This window comes from Miscanthus floridulus, chromosome 15 (assembly GCF_019320115.1).
Source record: "Miscanthus floridulus cultivar M001 chromosome 15, ASM1932011v1, whole genome shotgun sequence".
NCBI lineage: Eukaryota > Viridiplantae > Streptophyta > Magnoliopsida > Poales > Poaceae > Miscanthus > Miscanthus floridulus.
Genome location: NC_089594.1, coordinates 14663827 through 14679108, shown reverse-complemented (window position 1 = coordinate 14679108; position 15282 = coordinate 14663827). Strand labels below are relative to the sequence as shown.

Below are 15282 nucleotides of genomic sequence, written 5' to 3'. Positions count from 1 at the left end.
TCTGACTCGGTATGGCTGCGAATGTCTCGTTTTTTGAGATTCAGATGAGAGACATTGACATTAACATTCTCATTAGAAACTAATATTCCTTGGCTTCTTGCCTGAATGGTTTCAGCAACCTGTGTTCTGACTGAGTGCAAAGCGTCGTTGGTCCTATCTGCACGGCCCACCTCCAGTGATTTTTTCCAAAGTGCTCTATGTTTAGGAGATGCAGCTCTAGTCCCTGTATGGACTTCTTGAAAAATATAGTTTATCATGATATAACAAAGAGTGGGTCAAAGAGTCTGTTTTGCTTAAGATCTGTCGAAAGAATTGGTTTAAGGCTATTGACATCTGGCAGCTATTCTTTAGTAATTATTCAGAGAAAGGTATAACTAGCTGAGTGCATGCAGCTTAACGATACGAGACTTTTCTGATATATCAGCCAATCTCAGTGTATAGCAATTTAACAATAATATTGTACCAAGAGCTGATCACCAAGTTGTCATAAATTGATTACTTACTGTAATTTTTGAATCTTGCATTGCACATTTGAACCTGAAGATTTAACTAGCAATACTCTTCTACGTTGCAGCAGCATCCTGTTGTAAGTACCTCAGTTGGGGACGCCTTGCATCCATGTATTTTGCAATGACCGGTATAATATTCAGAACATCGCAAACATTAATATGGTTGCCTTTGTATACAGCTGCTAGACGCTATCTTAAAGACATGCAAGCTTGTATATCTTAGTACCAAGTGAACCAACAGCTGCCTTGCTGATCTTATGCAATGCAAGTGGTAGTTGTTTCTATCTGCAATGATGGCCAGAAATCTGAAACCAGGTGCAGGACAAAAGATATTATGTACAGATGGCATTGTGCTCACGTGCTTGTTGGTTAGAGAATAGGAATACTTGTTTAGTTAGAAGCCTAGGCCATAGAATAGAATGGCCATAAATCTGCTTGTAAAATATTTTTTTTTATTTTTTCCACTTTATATTCATGATCCTGATCCACAAATTTGGAGGTGGTGTTCTAAGCAATTGTTGGGTATGTGAGTAATGAATTCCATCACAGTTAAGTGCTGAATCGCACCCTTGTTTTTTCAAGCATTGTGGACTTATGTCAAAACAGTGCATTGGTTCTCATGGACTCTACATCTCTGCCACATTTGTGTTAAGAAGCAAATTATAGACTTCTGAAACTAATTCCTTCCGGACGACAGCAAATACTTATAAACAAGTTGCAAGTTGTAAACTTTTGTGCAACCGTTATTTAGTATGTTCATCTTGACCTGCTGACTGTTGGTTGATTTCCATTTAGATTTGTTCATGTGTATCTCTATAATTTCACTGGGGTGGTGTGCTGTCTTCAGTATCCTTGTGTGAGCGGCCAGCGGCGAGTACTTTTTCTTAGAGGATGTCCCCGAAGAGACAGCGGCGAGCACTTCACTCTTCTTATAAATTTGACACCGAATCGGACGCAGCCGCCGAACCTGCCGGCTCCCGGCTCACAGGGGCACGGGCGGGCGCCTCCCCCGGGCGGTGTGCCCTGCGCCGCGGGAATCTGCTGGCTGCCAGCAGATGGGATCGGAGGAGGAGGGTGACGGAGGTGGGGCTTGGTCCGCCGCTGCTCGGGAATGGCTGCCGCAAGGGACCGGAGGAGGGAGCTCCTAGGCTTCTCCTGCAGATCGGAGGAGGGAGCAGACGCGAGGGAAACGGCGGCGTGAATATGGAGAGCTGGACAAACGTGACTTCACCTTTGGATCAGGCCTGGCCTCGGGCTGGGCTTGACGGGCTGGGCCCATGCGGGACCCAGTTGCAAAATAATAAAAATATTAATTCATTAAATTTATTGCTTTGAGATGTGTGCAGTCTTGAGGAGGAGGAGTACCGGAGTAGTTTGTATTTTTCAATACACTTAAATATATACTATGTCTAGGACGTACCCAGTGCAGAAAACTCCCGCTCTATGGATCTGGGGAAGGATGTCAGTGGCAAGTTTTACCCTCACCTGTGCAATGTGAGGATACCACGACTCAAATCCGAGACCTTTCGGTCACATACGGTAAGACTTTACCGCTTGCACAAGCCTGCCCTTCATGCTATGTCTAACTATATAATAAAATTTAGAAAATCTATATTTTTTTATAATTTGAAAGAAAGGAGTAGAAAAGAGGAAAAAAATTACTTGCAGGTCACTAGCAGCACACAATCTCTTTACTATGCAGCACATAAACGATATAGGCGCAAAACTTCCAGAAAATACCTCTCCTCTTGTAAATTTCCCATTGGACCCCTGTGGCTATAAATAAATAGGGGCTATATCTTCTGACCCATCAAGAAGTAGCGCGTCAACATTCCGTAGAAACCCAGGGGAGAAACTGCAAAAACAAACTTGCCCAAATGGCAGAAAAGGTAGTCCTACCTCAAAAAAAGAGAGTGCGGTTCAGGTTCACGTCCAACCCCAGCGCGGGAAGCAGCGCAGGTGGCGGAGGCGGAGGCGGCGACGGCGACAGCGCAGCAGCACCGGCCCCCGCACTGCGACGTGAGCCCTCTTCTTCGCCGCCACGTTCACCGTCGCGACCCAAACAGCTCACGTACAACCCCGGCGAGGGAAGCAGCGGAGGTGGCGGGGGCGGTGGCGCGGCGGGACAGGAACTCTCTTATTCGCCGCCGCCGCTTTCACCGTCGTCCCCCGGTGACGAAGTCCCCGGCGATGCGGGACGGGAACTCTCTTATTCGCCGCCGTCGCTTTCATCGTCGTCCTCCGATGACGAGGTTAGGCTTTGTTCCAGCTTCATGCGGGTGTCTTGGGGAGTTGGGGTTCGGTGCGTTGGCATGCTCTTGAGTTGCTGCGCTTGATTTCTTGGGGATTCTTTGTCGCGTTCTGATAGGGGGAGAGGGATTCCTCAATTGGGCTGGTTGTAGGCTAATTTTGGTTTGAACATGTTCCCAATTTGATTGGCGGGTTCTTGATTTTTGGGGAACACAGAAAAGAATGAAGTGACGGATAAAAAAAAAAGCAATGCCGGTTCTTGAATTATCGCGGAATCGTATGCCACGGCAACATCGAATGGGGGTTTCTTGCGAAATGCTTATCCCGTTTAGATGACTGTGTCGTAATTTTGGGTTTCCTTCAGGGATTTGATCCAATTGCAGGCTGGCTTGCTTTTCTTTTTCCCTTGGCATTTCCTGAAAAGAAAACTCGCTCTATGTTGAGCACATTACTTAGATTCTTTTTCGTGCGTTCTTGGGTGTAAATGGACATCTCGTGATGCCAGAGAGCATGACGTGATGTGCATATCTTCTGGAAAGTAATTTTTTAGATTATGTGGCCGTCAGTTGACCAGAACAAAATAGGTGGATTTATTGGGATTGTCATTGGGTTCTCCCTGCTTCCATTTGGAAAATATGAATTACCTGATGATTGTTACTCACTAGGATCCTAAGGACTCGGATGATGAAAAGCCGAACGAATTTCAAACAAAAAATGGATGGGGTTCTCTGTTCATGAGTGATCCTCAAGTTCTTTCTATGTACTCGAGTGATCCACAAAACCCCCCTCATTATATTGGCCGGCAAAATTGTGAGCCACTCACCAGACAGAAGTTTCTTTCACTGCACCACAATTGGCAACAGCTGCTAGATGGCAAGAAGACATACCTCCGTCCTCCAAAGAACAGCCGTGTTGCCAAGGACAATTATGACGACAGCGTCTTTGTAACCCCAGAACCTCCTGAGTTGGCACTACATCGTCAGGTATAAATATTGTAGCCTCATAAGCTACTTAACTGAATTTACTTGTTTATTCCTTAATCATGAATTGTTTCTCCTTCATAGGGAAGTTGCTTTTTTTTTTGGTGCTCAATGAAATGGTCTGACATCTGTAATTTCGTACCATTATCAATTATCACTAAGTATTTATACCATTGTAAAATTTTCTCCATTCAACACCTGTGATGCTCTGATCATACCCTGTCCATTGTGTTTCTAGATAAGCTTTGCTCTTTAATGGCAATAAAATATGTGATGATGATATACACTAAACTTTCTTTGAACTGTTTGAAGATTGATGTATTTTGAAACTGATAGATAATGTCTGGGCTTTGTTAGCTTATATCATAGAGAATCAACATGGATAGTTACCCATTCCTTGAGTGTGTCCTAAGTCTTTTGGCTTAAATAGTCCAGTTATGATTTCTTAAATACATGAAGGATATGGCCGAAGCGTCTCTCGCTGTCCTGGATGTTTCTGTTCCATAATCTAAAAAAAATGTTACCCCAAAAACAGATTTAGTCTTTCCTCCTAAAACAATTCTTATTTTCATGTCCTGGAAAAAATGTAACTTAAATATTGCCATCAACAGATACAATGCGCCATGCAGTGAACAGAAGTGTTTGTACAGTAAAAGTATCACGAATGTCAACCATAAGTTCAGTGTGTTTTAAACGATGTTGAAAGCTTGGCTAGTTGGCTACCAGAGATCTTACAGATTCATGATTTTGCTGCAAGCAATAGCTAGCTAGCCTTTACGTGCAAAGGCATTTTGTCATATGGTTCTCAAGCATTTCCTGTAAAAAGAAGTGAACTCTTGTGCTCCAAGCATTGCCTCAGCATGACTTATCTGGATAATTCTAAGTTTTATAATCTTATGAATTAACTATTATGCCTAGTGTGATGCTAACTTTTACAATCATAGGGGCCACTATCGTATTTGGTTGGTGCAGCTGCTGAAATACCTACCGCCCAGCAGCAGTACAAGGTTTGTTTGTACACTGTAAATTTGACTCTAGAAGCACTGCCATTATTAAGAGCTTTGTGCATACCTGAAAATCATTCTTTGTGCAGATACTTAGTGAACATTATGTGTGCTTCAGACCAATGCGAAGCGATGGGTCACAGTTTTACAGAGCTTTCCTTTTCTCTTACTTGGTAACGATCTCAGTTATCTTGTTCATGATGATGTTGTTGCTTTCTTCTTCTGCACAAAATCTTAACATGCTAGTGTTGTAATCAGGAAAACCTTGGGAAAATGCAATGTAGTCAAGCTGAGGTCACTCGCTTAATGGAATGCGTGGCAAGGTCCAGAGAGAATTTCTGTCGTTTACAATGGAATAATGCGTACTTCTCAAATCCGGAAGCATTTTTCTCAAGTGTTGTTTCTGTAAGTATTATTCCAGCTTGCAAAAGCATGAATTTGTATTGCCTGATCGTTTTATCCTAATTTTTTCCTAGTAATTTGTTCAGTCGGCTATGCACAAAACAATCATGCAGGACTTCTTGTTCCTTGCGAAGAATCATGCGGAACATCTATTAGTTGCCAAAATACTTATTGTGCCCCATGGCCTGAATCATAGAGATTACGTAATGTGTATTTGTTCAAGGAATCTTAAGTACGTCTGGGGATAAGACTCTCTCTTTTATGGTCGGGGCTAGGGGTTTTCTGCTGCTTGCTTTGGCTTCATCGTAGTTTTCTGGTATTCGATTTTTATTGTTCTTTTGTTCCAGTGGGGTGTGTGTAACTTCATAGGTTGTGTGTTTTAATACAAATTTCTCTTCTTAATGCAATGGTACACTGACTCTCCTGCATATTAAAAATGTAATGTGTACAGAATTTACAGTTCTATAGAGACAGTAAAAACAGTAGTACAGCATAATTTACAGTAGTACGGTATAATTTACATTTTGCAGTTATAGAAACATGTGCTCTCATTCCCTATACATGGGAAATGAGGTAACTTTGTTTTAAAACAATAACAAGATGGAGTGCACAGACACATATATTATATGGAGTACATGAACAAAACAACTTAAGAGCTCATGAGTAATCACATATATCACATTCATACTTCTGCACTAAAAACTCCACTTTACTATCTGGTATGCATTTTTTTTCCATCTTTCTTGCATCTTCACATCTAAGAGATAAATGGTTTATGAAATGGTACTTCTTTTTTATATAAAAAAGAATGGCATTGAATACCTCATTATGCATCACTTAGGAGTGTCTTTTCCTGAGATTATACTTCAAAGTAATTATATTAATCACTACAAATGTCTTTATGTTCTTTCAGGAGTTTGAGCACTTGGTCAATTCAGTTGCAAATGGGTATGTTTAGTTCCTTACTTCAGTGATCCAATTCTTTCAGTAATCAATTCTTTCCATTACACTTATGTTTATGGAAAATTCTATTTTATTTTTTTTCCTTTCTAGGCTAAATTCTGATGAGCTTTACGCGATAAGCCTACAGGAGATTTCGTCATCTAGGAGTGAGGATACGATGCTTTTTGGGATGTGTTGTTTGTTTATTTGTTCTCTATTTAACATTTTTCTTTGGTTAGTTCTTTCTTTGCTCAGATTGCTGACAGAGGTTCATATCCGTACACATGAAGCGGACTACAACAGATTATTGAGTATACCATCATTTCAAGTAATTGATTGTTTTCCTTTTATGCTTCTGTAACAATTATATATCATTAACGATGTGCTTGCTTTCCAAGTTAACCTTCTCTCAATGGAAATATGCAAACCGTAGAAATGAAATGCGGGCAACTTTTTTTGGTTAATAAGGAAGAACCAAGCTAACCAATACTATGCCATTTACAAATTGCTCTTACCATTCTGCATTTGTGGCTTTGTAACAGTTTTGCATACAATATGTGCGTCCATTTGGCGCTGGCATCGAAATTCTACAAACAAGGGCTCTATCACAGGCTCTTGGCATCCCAGTGCACGTAGCATTTGTGGACGGTGCTATGAAAGATGGAACTGTGCAAGTGCAGTGCCTTGACTTCGTTCCTCAATCAGAATCAGGAGTAAGCAGAACATCAGGATCTCTCAGTTCAATCAGACAGTACTATCTATCCAGTGCAACTGATAAACAGCCAGTCTTGCCAGCTGGAAACTTATTTTCGTCTGATCGCATGCCTCTAGTGACCATATTCATGACGGCTGCCCACACTATTGCCATTCTTTATCGCAAGTGAACAGATTCGGAGTATGCGGCAGCCTCTGGTTGATGGTTCTAACAGGAACTGTTTGGGTGATAACATGGATCTCTATTGATAGTCTACTCTAGTATTGGTGTTTGATTGTGCATCTGCTTCCAAATTGTATCTGGTTACACTTTGTTGCCCAAGACAAAAAAATACTCCATTTGCTGGGATGTGCTCATGCACACAGTTTATGAAATAAATTTGGACTTGGCATAACATGCAAGGCACTGTTTCTCTTGTTGCTGGATACTTAAGCGCACTGGAACCAGTGGGAAGAACACCTTACACTAGGAGCAGTGGAATAGATCAGTTAGCTTTTTTGGTTTACTTTTGTTATGGATGTTGTTCCCAGTTGCTTAAGCAGTTGGATGGATGATTCACATTTGGTAAGAGCATATGAAGGACTAGTTGTTTTCTGATACAGCAATATGTGGATTGGATCGTACATCTTCAAGGTACAATAATACTGTAATTTGCAGCATGAAGGAATTGTTTTGTGAGTCCCTGTTGCTGCAGGCTTTCCTTTGGTCATTGATTGGTAATGCTTGCTAAAAGTTGGATGTGTTCTAGAAGTAACTTTAAATCGATAATGATGTGGAGTTTGTAAAATTCTTTGAAGAGACTTCTTTTGGAGAACTAGGATTAACATTGACAGCAGACTTAATCAAATGAAAATGTAGTACACGAGCAGTCATTCTTTTGGAATAAGAATACCCATGTGACTGAATGGCGTACTCGATCAGTCTTGTGTATTGCTGCAGCTTGCATAGTACAAATAGGGTTGTTGAGTAGAAGTTTTAAAGCCTGGTTGTTGAGTAGAAATTTTACAGCCATCTGGGAGATTAAACTGGAAATACAGATTTGCTTCAAGTGGAAGGCTATGGACATACATCGCCACCTTTACTTGACATGATGAGTGGTTCATGACATTCCAACACAGATATAAAAAATGGAAACCTCTGCAATTCAATTTGGCTATTTTTGGCTCATTGCTGAACAGCGGCAGTTAATCCCAACAGCACACGTTAATTTGTCCATTATGTTCACTTTAATGTTTGGTGCTGGCTTCCCGGTCATTGGAGTTGTGATCTGCAGAGAACAGATACAGCAGAGAGGGAGGGATAGACAAATAGGAAGGTAGCTTAGAGAACAAGATCAGATAGGTAGGAGAATAATTCTCATTCTCCACTTGGCTTAGGTTCTAATCAGTTATCCTCTCCCTCACACTGACCAACACGTAGTGTATGCTGACTTTGTTTCCCAGCCTCAAGTTGTATGCCAGATATGCTACAGAGGTGCCCGATGACTGTGCACGTGCCTGTTGTAGCTTGTGTGGTAGGGCACTGCTTAACGACATTTGTAGTCCTTCCATATCTATCTCTGGCTGAAATGGAGTCCATTTGACAAGCACTTGAGCAACAGCAGAAGCACTGCCTTTTTACCACTCCTGTGTCCTAACCAAAATGGATTCAGGCAACAGCGGCATATTGTCCAGAACTCCAGATCAGGCAGCTCAGGGATCTCAGGGAACACTGGTGTGTATAAATGGGTATAATGTAAGGTCATTATTTGTGACTTGTGAGGCATTAAACACAAGGTGAATCTTGCATTGTTCTGGTAGAGCTAAGCAATATGTTGTTGAATCCTTGCACTTTAGTACTCCTAAAATTGGGGTTAGGTAGGAGGAGAAAGCTTCCAAAGCCATGTTCTGAGAAAGCTTCCTTCCAACCCATGTACCGTGGGCGAGAGCACGTCCACTGCCCTGCACAGCCCCAAAGAAGAAGAGCAGAATCCCTAGGTCTTCTAAAATTGGGGGAAAATGCGAGATCAATGGAGGGGTGTCGAGCAGAGGAGGAACTGAGGTAACTGCAGTACCAGCGAAGGAAGCTTGGGTTGGAAGGAAGCTTTCTCAGATGAGAAATCGATTCCAATGGAGGTGGCAGCACATTTTCTGTCTAGTTCAGGGTTCCTATAGGAAAAGGTACTAAGCAGTGCGGGGAGGTAAATACAAAACGTGTCAAAAGAAGCCCTGTTCGTTTCGTTGAATGACTGATTTGTTATGAGAGAAAAATATTATATCATGGCTAACAAGTTCAAGCGAATAGGGCCTCTGTACGCCGCACATCTGGTATCCAACGATACACGATCTAAGTTTGCATGTTTTCACCTATTACTGAGTTTGCACTAGATATTTTCCCCTCCAAATGAGCCAAAGTACTTTAAAGGGTGTTTCGGGCATGGTTGATGATTGAGCATAACCAACCTGAAATTTGTTGGAGAATGATACTTATAAGTTTGCATCTTCATTTTGTGCTGAACCCAACTCAGTTCTTTCTTGAGATGAAGATTTAGCCGCCCTTCCTAGAGCAGAGTGTTAGCATCAGAACTATTGGACTAATGCAGTTGAGGCATAGTCCTAACGTTAGAATCAGTGCCATATTACACGTTAAATGGTGTGCGGCCTGATGAAGTTTGATATGTGATAAACTCAGCTAGGTTCCACTTGAGCCAAACAAGCATGCAAAATTCAAGAAGAAACTTCTCCAGACAGTGATTCAGCCTAGGATTAATAAGCTGGATTTAGATGCAATCTAATATCCAACAATCTGAATAATTCTTGCACGAAAGAGCGTGTGAAAAATCTTGTCTACATCAGACTTTTAAATATTGTGATGTGAGTCACACAATGGCCCCGTTCGCTTCGCTGAAAAAACAAGCTGAAACACCGTTCTAGCTGATTTGTTGTGAGAGAAAAACTCTGTTCTGGCTTAACATAGCAGTCAGTGGTGCAGCGAAGGGATGCTGTAGAGCTAAGAGAAGAGCTGCCGTCGCCATCGTGGTGCTCTTCCTCGTCATCTTCCTCGGTGCCGACGACGTGCTTCCAAGGTCAGTGGAAATAAAATAAATCCGACCTTCTGCTATGCGGATCTCCTCTTCTCCATCTCCGTTTCCACCTCCACCTGTCATCGCCGAGATCCGCTTCCCTCCCTTCCGCAACCTTCGCCGCCCGCTTTCTTCGCAACACAGCAGCCTACAGTCCTGCTCTCTTCTACAGCAAGGCAGCTCCTCTTCTGGTTTTGGTCCGACAGCTCCGCCTCCACCTGGGATCCTGGTTTGAGCTTCCTCTTCAACCTCTGGCGACGGCATCAACAGCATCCTTCGGTCGCTATTGTGCTGCTCCTCCGTTGGCTCAACGGATCCGCTTTTAACCGACGCTTTGCGTGGTCAGTCCATCCGGGTGCATGCGTCTACGACGCCCCTGCGCCCCCCCGCCGGCGGATTCGTCTTCACCATCGCCGGCGACGTTGCTGCCTTCCCTTGCAGATGCAGGGCTTCATTGTATTTTCGTCTTCTTTGGAGGACGTCTTTGTAATATGGCTGTTGTGATAATATCGACTATGTGATGTTGTCAAAAAAAAAAACAATCTCTAGAAATAGCATTACATCCATCACATTTAGGAAAGGCCCCTGTGAAATCCATGGGGAGGTTTCGTCATGCACCATGCATCAGGTACTGGCAAATAAAGGATAAAGCAACCCAGGAGATTTGCAGTGTTCCTGCTTGGCGTGCTGGTAAGTGGTGCAGAAACATCAGATGTTGAGGTAGGTTAGTCTTCGCTAAGTTGCCTAGATCTGAATGTTCTTGTATGGGAGAACCATGTAACACTGATAAAACTTTAGCTCCAGGGACTGCTTGTTCAGCAAGAGTACTGTGTTGTTTGAACTTTTGAAGCATTAAGAATATAATTGAGGACTTATTGAAGCCATTTGGGCTGTCAAAATTGAGACAGCGTGTAGTACAATAGTTACAACTTTTTTTTTTTTGAGTTCTAGGGACATACACCACAGTCCATTCTATCGTATTACACAGGAACAAAGATTAACATTTACAGTTCCAAGATTTCTCAAGCCGAAAGTAAAACTAATAAGAAAGCCAAAGTCAGACACAGCTACGAGTTCAAAGACGTTCCCTCAGCACAGACAACTAACATACTCTCGCAAAGCCATATCCTCTGTTCTGGCCTGGGAGCAGCTGAGAGCGCCAGTTTCAGTGGCTTCCGGTCCCAGATCAGGAGTATATGGAGCTTCTCTATTGCAAGATCAATACACCCTTACTCTAATGTACTTTCCAGACTGCAGTCGTAGTCAGCAAGGTTTGTTCATCATCAATTTTCAGACAACGTGTCAGGCTTGACAGCCACTGTACCCCAAGCTTCATTACCAGTGTACCATTTTGTAAGCTACTAATCTGACTTCAGATATTTCTTCAATTTGTTGTGGCCACATGCCTTGTAAGTGGTAACCTGGTCAGCTGGTTCTTATAAATAATTTTGATCCGGTTATTCTGCTAATCACAGCTCAGATTATTTAGTCTGTACATTCTATCTACTACATGATTATAATCAGAGTTTGAGATATGAGCTGCAAAATTCTGAACACAATTTTCCTTTTATCTGGAAGCCGAAGATGTACATGGTTATAATCAGAGTTTGAGATCAGAGTGAGGATTCACATGCAGCGGAAATGTAAAGTTCCTGGGGCCAAAGACGCAGAGCATTCATACAAGTGAACGGGACTAAAATGGTCAAACAAAAAACCAGTACTCTCCTCAAATCTGAAATCCTCTTCAATTCGCTATGCTTGATTCATATACTGCCCAGTTCTTGAATCAGCCAGAATATCATCGCCTACGTTCACAAAAGAGGGCACAGTGACAACAGCTCCAGTTTCCAGGGTTGCAGGCTTTGTTCCTCCTACAAAATACAGTAACAGTATGATCCCAGTACAAGTGATTAATTTGTTTAGCAACATGCATGTTTAACCAATTGCAGGTACTTACAACAGAAGCATACTATATTTTAAGAGAGCTTTGTACCTTGCGCACTATCACTTGCCCCTGGGTCAGTATCAGTTACAGTCAGCCTCACAGTGATTGGGAGTTCGAAATCAATGATCTACAAAATTATCACAATCAGTGTCCAGTATTTATTTGCTGTGTAAGAAAACTATTCGCCCTGAATTTATAGGAAATTATTAGAATTTTAATTCATTAAAGAATTGAATAGCAAAGAATCTGAAAAACAAAACTAGGAAATACCTTCCCATTTTTGCTTGTCACCGACATCTGCTTCATTTAACCGACTTTCTTCAAATGTTGTCTAGACGGAGAAATTAAGAAGAGCATTGTAAGACAGAAAAAATCATGGAATTGTTTACCTATATCAGGATCCTAATTCCTAAGTTCAAATTTCTCCACGAATTCAGAAAGTGTCTAGTTTACGTCCAGATATCAAGCTTTCTGGGAAAACAAAAACAGAATATATTTTTATTTTCTGAAAAAGGAAACTGGAAGTGGCTATTGCGGTGGTGGTGGAAACTGAAAGTTTTCTGGTTCTTTTCCTTCATTAAATTTTTTTTTACATTATAACTCTGAGTTGCCATTGATAAAACAAATGATGCTGAATTCCTTCAACAATTCCTATACAAGCCAATTTGCACTGTGTTTTGAAGCAAGTATAATGCTACAAAAGGTGATCTAAGAAACGGGTGCCTCAGGGTGTTGAAGTGGGACCATGGTAAAATACAAAAACCATAAAGTATGATTGTTTATGTTGACAATAATTTTGACTAATTACCAGATCCATGAACACGAACTGGGCGCCATCCTTGTATGTAAATTGCTTGGTCTCCTTTGAAAGGGATGGTTCCTGGAGCTGAAAGTTTCAATGAAGAAGTGGCTATTAGTCGTTGCATAACTGAAAGGGGATATACAGTGAACATAAAACATATATTGGTGAAGCAAAGGCAACCACCATAGGCCAATGATACGTCAATCATAAATCATCAGAGAAAATAACAAGAAAAGCAAGAGTTTCACTAACTAAGCTACATCGTGTACAAGTAATTTATTGCAAGGAAAAAAAAACTTTTACTACTAGAACAGGCGCAGAGTGGGGAAGGGAAAAAGAACAAGTGCTGAATATTTTCAGATTCAGAAGATGTGAGTTAGAGGTGTGATTACCGTACTTCCAGCCCGGAAGGTTTTCTCAACTGTGTTGCCGGTTACATAGTTGCGCATTTTTGTCCTGACAAAAGCAGCGCCTTTTCCAGGCTTGACATGGAGAAACTCTGTTGTTGGATGGAGAGGAGAAATTTATTGGCGTATTTTGCATAACAATGATGTACATTTTGTGCAGTGACTTCCTTTTATTTTTTCAATAAAGACTAGAGCTAAGCAAATACTCCTAAATCGGTGATCGTTGAGAAGACAGGTACATGGACATTGGACTTGATAAATAGTCTCCACAACTTATGCTGGTGCAGTACTACAGTGTTGCATATCCTTGAGCAAATTGTAGACAAAGGGATGCCTTAGATAAAAGAAGGGAAATACGAAGGGTGAGGAATGCTTGTCAGTCACCTAGAACTTTCCATGGCGCGCCGTCGACCTCGATGTTGGTGCCAGTGGCGGAGCCAAGGGGGGCTGGCAGGGGCCATGCCCCCCCCCCCCCCTAATATTTCACAACAAAAAAAATTAGTAGTATGACTTAATATTTTTTATTTATATTAAGAGAGAGATTATATAAAATTATTGTCATATATACCTATTAATATCTTCTAGATAATATAATCATACAAAACACAACTAGATAATAAAATTATCGCAATGAAAAAGACCGAGACGGTACTCAAGATTTATAAAGTCACCCTAGACGTCTTGCTGTTAACGGGCATGTCACTTGGCACTGGAAAAAATAGTGCCCTGATCCTAGGATACATATAAGAAATTGCGAGCACCCGTTCACGTCAATGAATTAATTCCGACAGTCATCACAAGGAACGTAACGAGTTGAGTTGCACTTAGTTTTTACATATTGGCTCTTTTGACCGCACCCCTGAGTATAATTCCTGCCTCCGCCACTGGTCGGTGCCGACCCTCATGTCATTGCTGGAGAGCGCATAAACCCCTGCAAGCAAAGAAATGAGCCGGCCACCACCAAAGGCACTGAAGCAAGACATTGGGCTCCCACACTCAACCTGTAGCGGAAGAAATTGGGAGCGGAAGGAAGAAAGGAGGCCGACGAGGAGAGAAGGGGGAGAGGAGTTAGTTACTGGTGAAGGAGCGGGAGCGGAGGGGGCGGGAGGGAAGGGGAAGGCGATGGAGGTGGAGGGAGGCGGTGGCTATCGCGACGCCGTGGTGGTGGTAGGTGGGGCAGGCGGCGAGGTGGCGGAGCGCGGCCATTCCTTCCTTGCTGCGTCCTCTGCAGCCCGGGCGTGAGCTGCTGCTTGCGTTGCGACAAGGAGGTGTGGAAGAGGGAACAAGTGTTCTCAGGCAGATGGAGGATTGGGCTGGGCCAGCCTGTGACGAGCCCGGTATACACTTGTAGCCCATCATCGTAGAGGCCCAAAGTTGTGTTGGGGCTCATTTGGATGGTGGGTTAGAAAAATGGAAAAAGGTCCAATTTACTCCCAGGTATATGAATAGTGTTCAGGCTAAACTAATTTGATGTTCTTTTTTCAGTTGGCCCATCTTTCCGTTAGCAGGATTTGTTCTTTTTACTTTTTCATGTATAATAGGTTGAGTTTTAAGTTAGGGTGACCGAGAATATCATAACTTAAAGTTTTAAACCTCAACTTGTATATTTTTTTAAAATAATAGAACAAAGTTCCAGCATTACCATCCACAGATGGTACACAGATGAGAATACACACCAGAGCCATAAGGCTTGCATGCCCATAAGAAAACATGGCTCGGCCCATCTAACGACCGTAGCAAACAAAGAAAAGGATCTAATCCTCATTACGATTCCTAAAGTTCCATCCAAACTTTGCAAAGACAGCCAAAATCAGCAGCTCCTAGCTTCTGCACCCCTGCTGGAACAACGTTCGCTTCTCTTCTCTATACAGAATTGACCACTGGCGGATCCAAAACGTCACCCTGAAAATTACCAGTGTAAAAGCGTTAGATTTATCCTTGTTAACGCTGTGTTTAGTTCGCGAATTTTGGGAATTTGGCTACTGTAGCACTTTCGTTTTTATTTGACAATTATTGTTCAATCATAGACTAATTAGGCTCAAAACGTTCGTCTCGCAATTTCCAACCAAACTGTGCAATTAGTTTTTTTTTCGTCTACATTTAATGCTCCATGCCGCAAGATTCGATGTGACGGCTACTGTAGCACTTTTTGGGAAATTTTTTGGGAACTAAACAAGCACTAAATACCATATCATTTCTACTCAACCATATTTCCCAAGAAAAGTGCGGTAGCTCCTACCAAAATTTGGTTTCTGAGTTTAGGAC

The 15282-nt window shown here is 42.1% G+C and overlaps 1 protein-coding gene and 1 pseudogene across 2 annotated transcripts; one reads left to right on the top strand and one right to left on the bottom strand.

Moving 5' to 3' along the window:
- The first annotated feature begins 2386 nt into the window (after nt 1-2386).
- LOC136509217 (uncharacterized) lies at nt 2387-8729 on the top strand. Of its 2 annotated transcripts, XM_066504042.1 has the most exons (9): nt 2387-2761; nt 3425-3742; nt 4684-4746; nt 4833-4916; nt 5002-5148; nt 6059-6093; nt 6199-6254; nt 6327-6415; nt 6630-8729. In XM_066504042.1, exons 1-9 carry the CDS (start codon nt 2387-2389, stop codon nt 6969-6971), a joined length of 1509 nt encoding a protein of 502 aa, XP_066360139.1. In that variant the 3' UTR covers nt 6972-8729. The 2 variants fall into 2 exon arrangements, with proteins under 2 accessions (XP_066360139.1, XP_066360138.1); XM_066504041.1 differs by having other exon boundaries at nt 6199-6415.
- A 2682-nt stretch (nt 8730-11411) lies between these two features.
- On the bottom strand, nt 11412-14223 carry LOC136509555 (uncharacterized; annotated as a pseudogene).
- Between the last annotated feature and the right edge of the window lie 1059 nt (nt 14224-15282).

Coding starts and splice junctions, on each gene's coding strand:
- LOC136509217 (XM_066504041.1), top strand. CDS start 2,387: ATGGCAGAAAAGGTAGTCCTACCTCAAAAAAAGAGAGTGCGGTTCAGG. Junction 4,917..5,001: donor CTTTCCTTTTCTCTTACTTG/GTAACGATCTCA, acceptor TGTTGTAATCAG/GAAAACCTTGGGAAAATGCA. Junction 6,094..6,198: donor GTCAATTCAGTTGCAAATGG/GTATGTTTAGTT, acceptor TTTCCTTTCTAG/GCTAAATTCTGATGAGCTTT.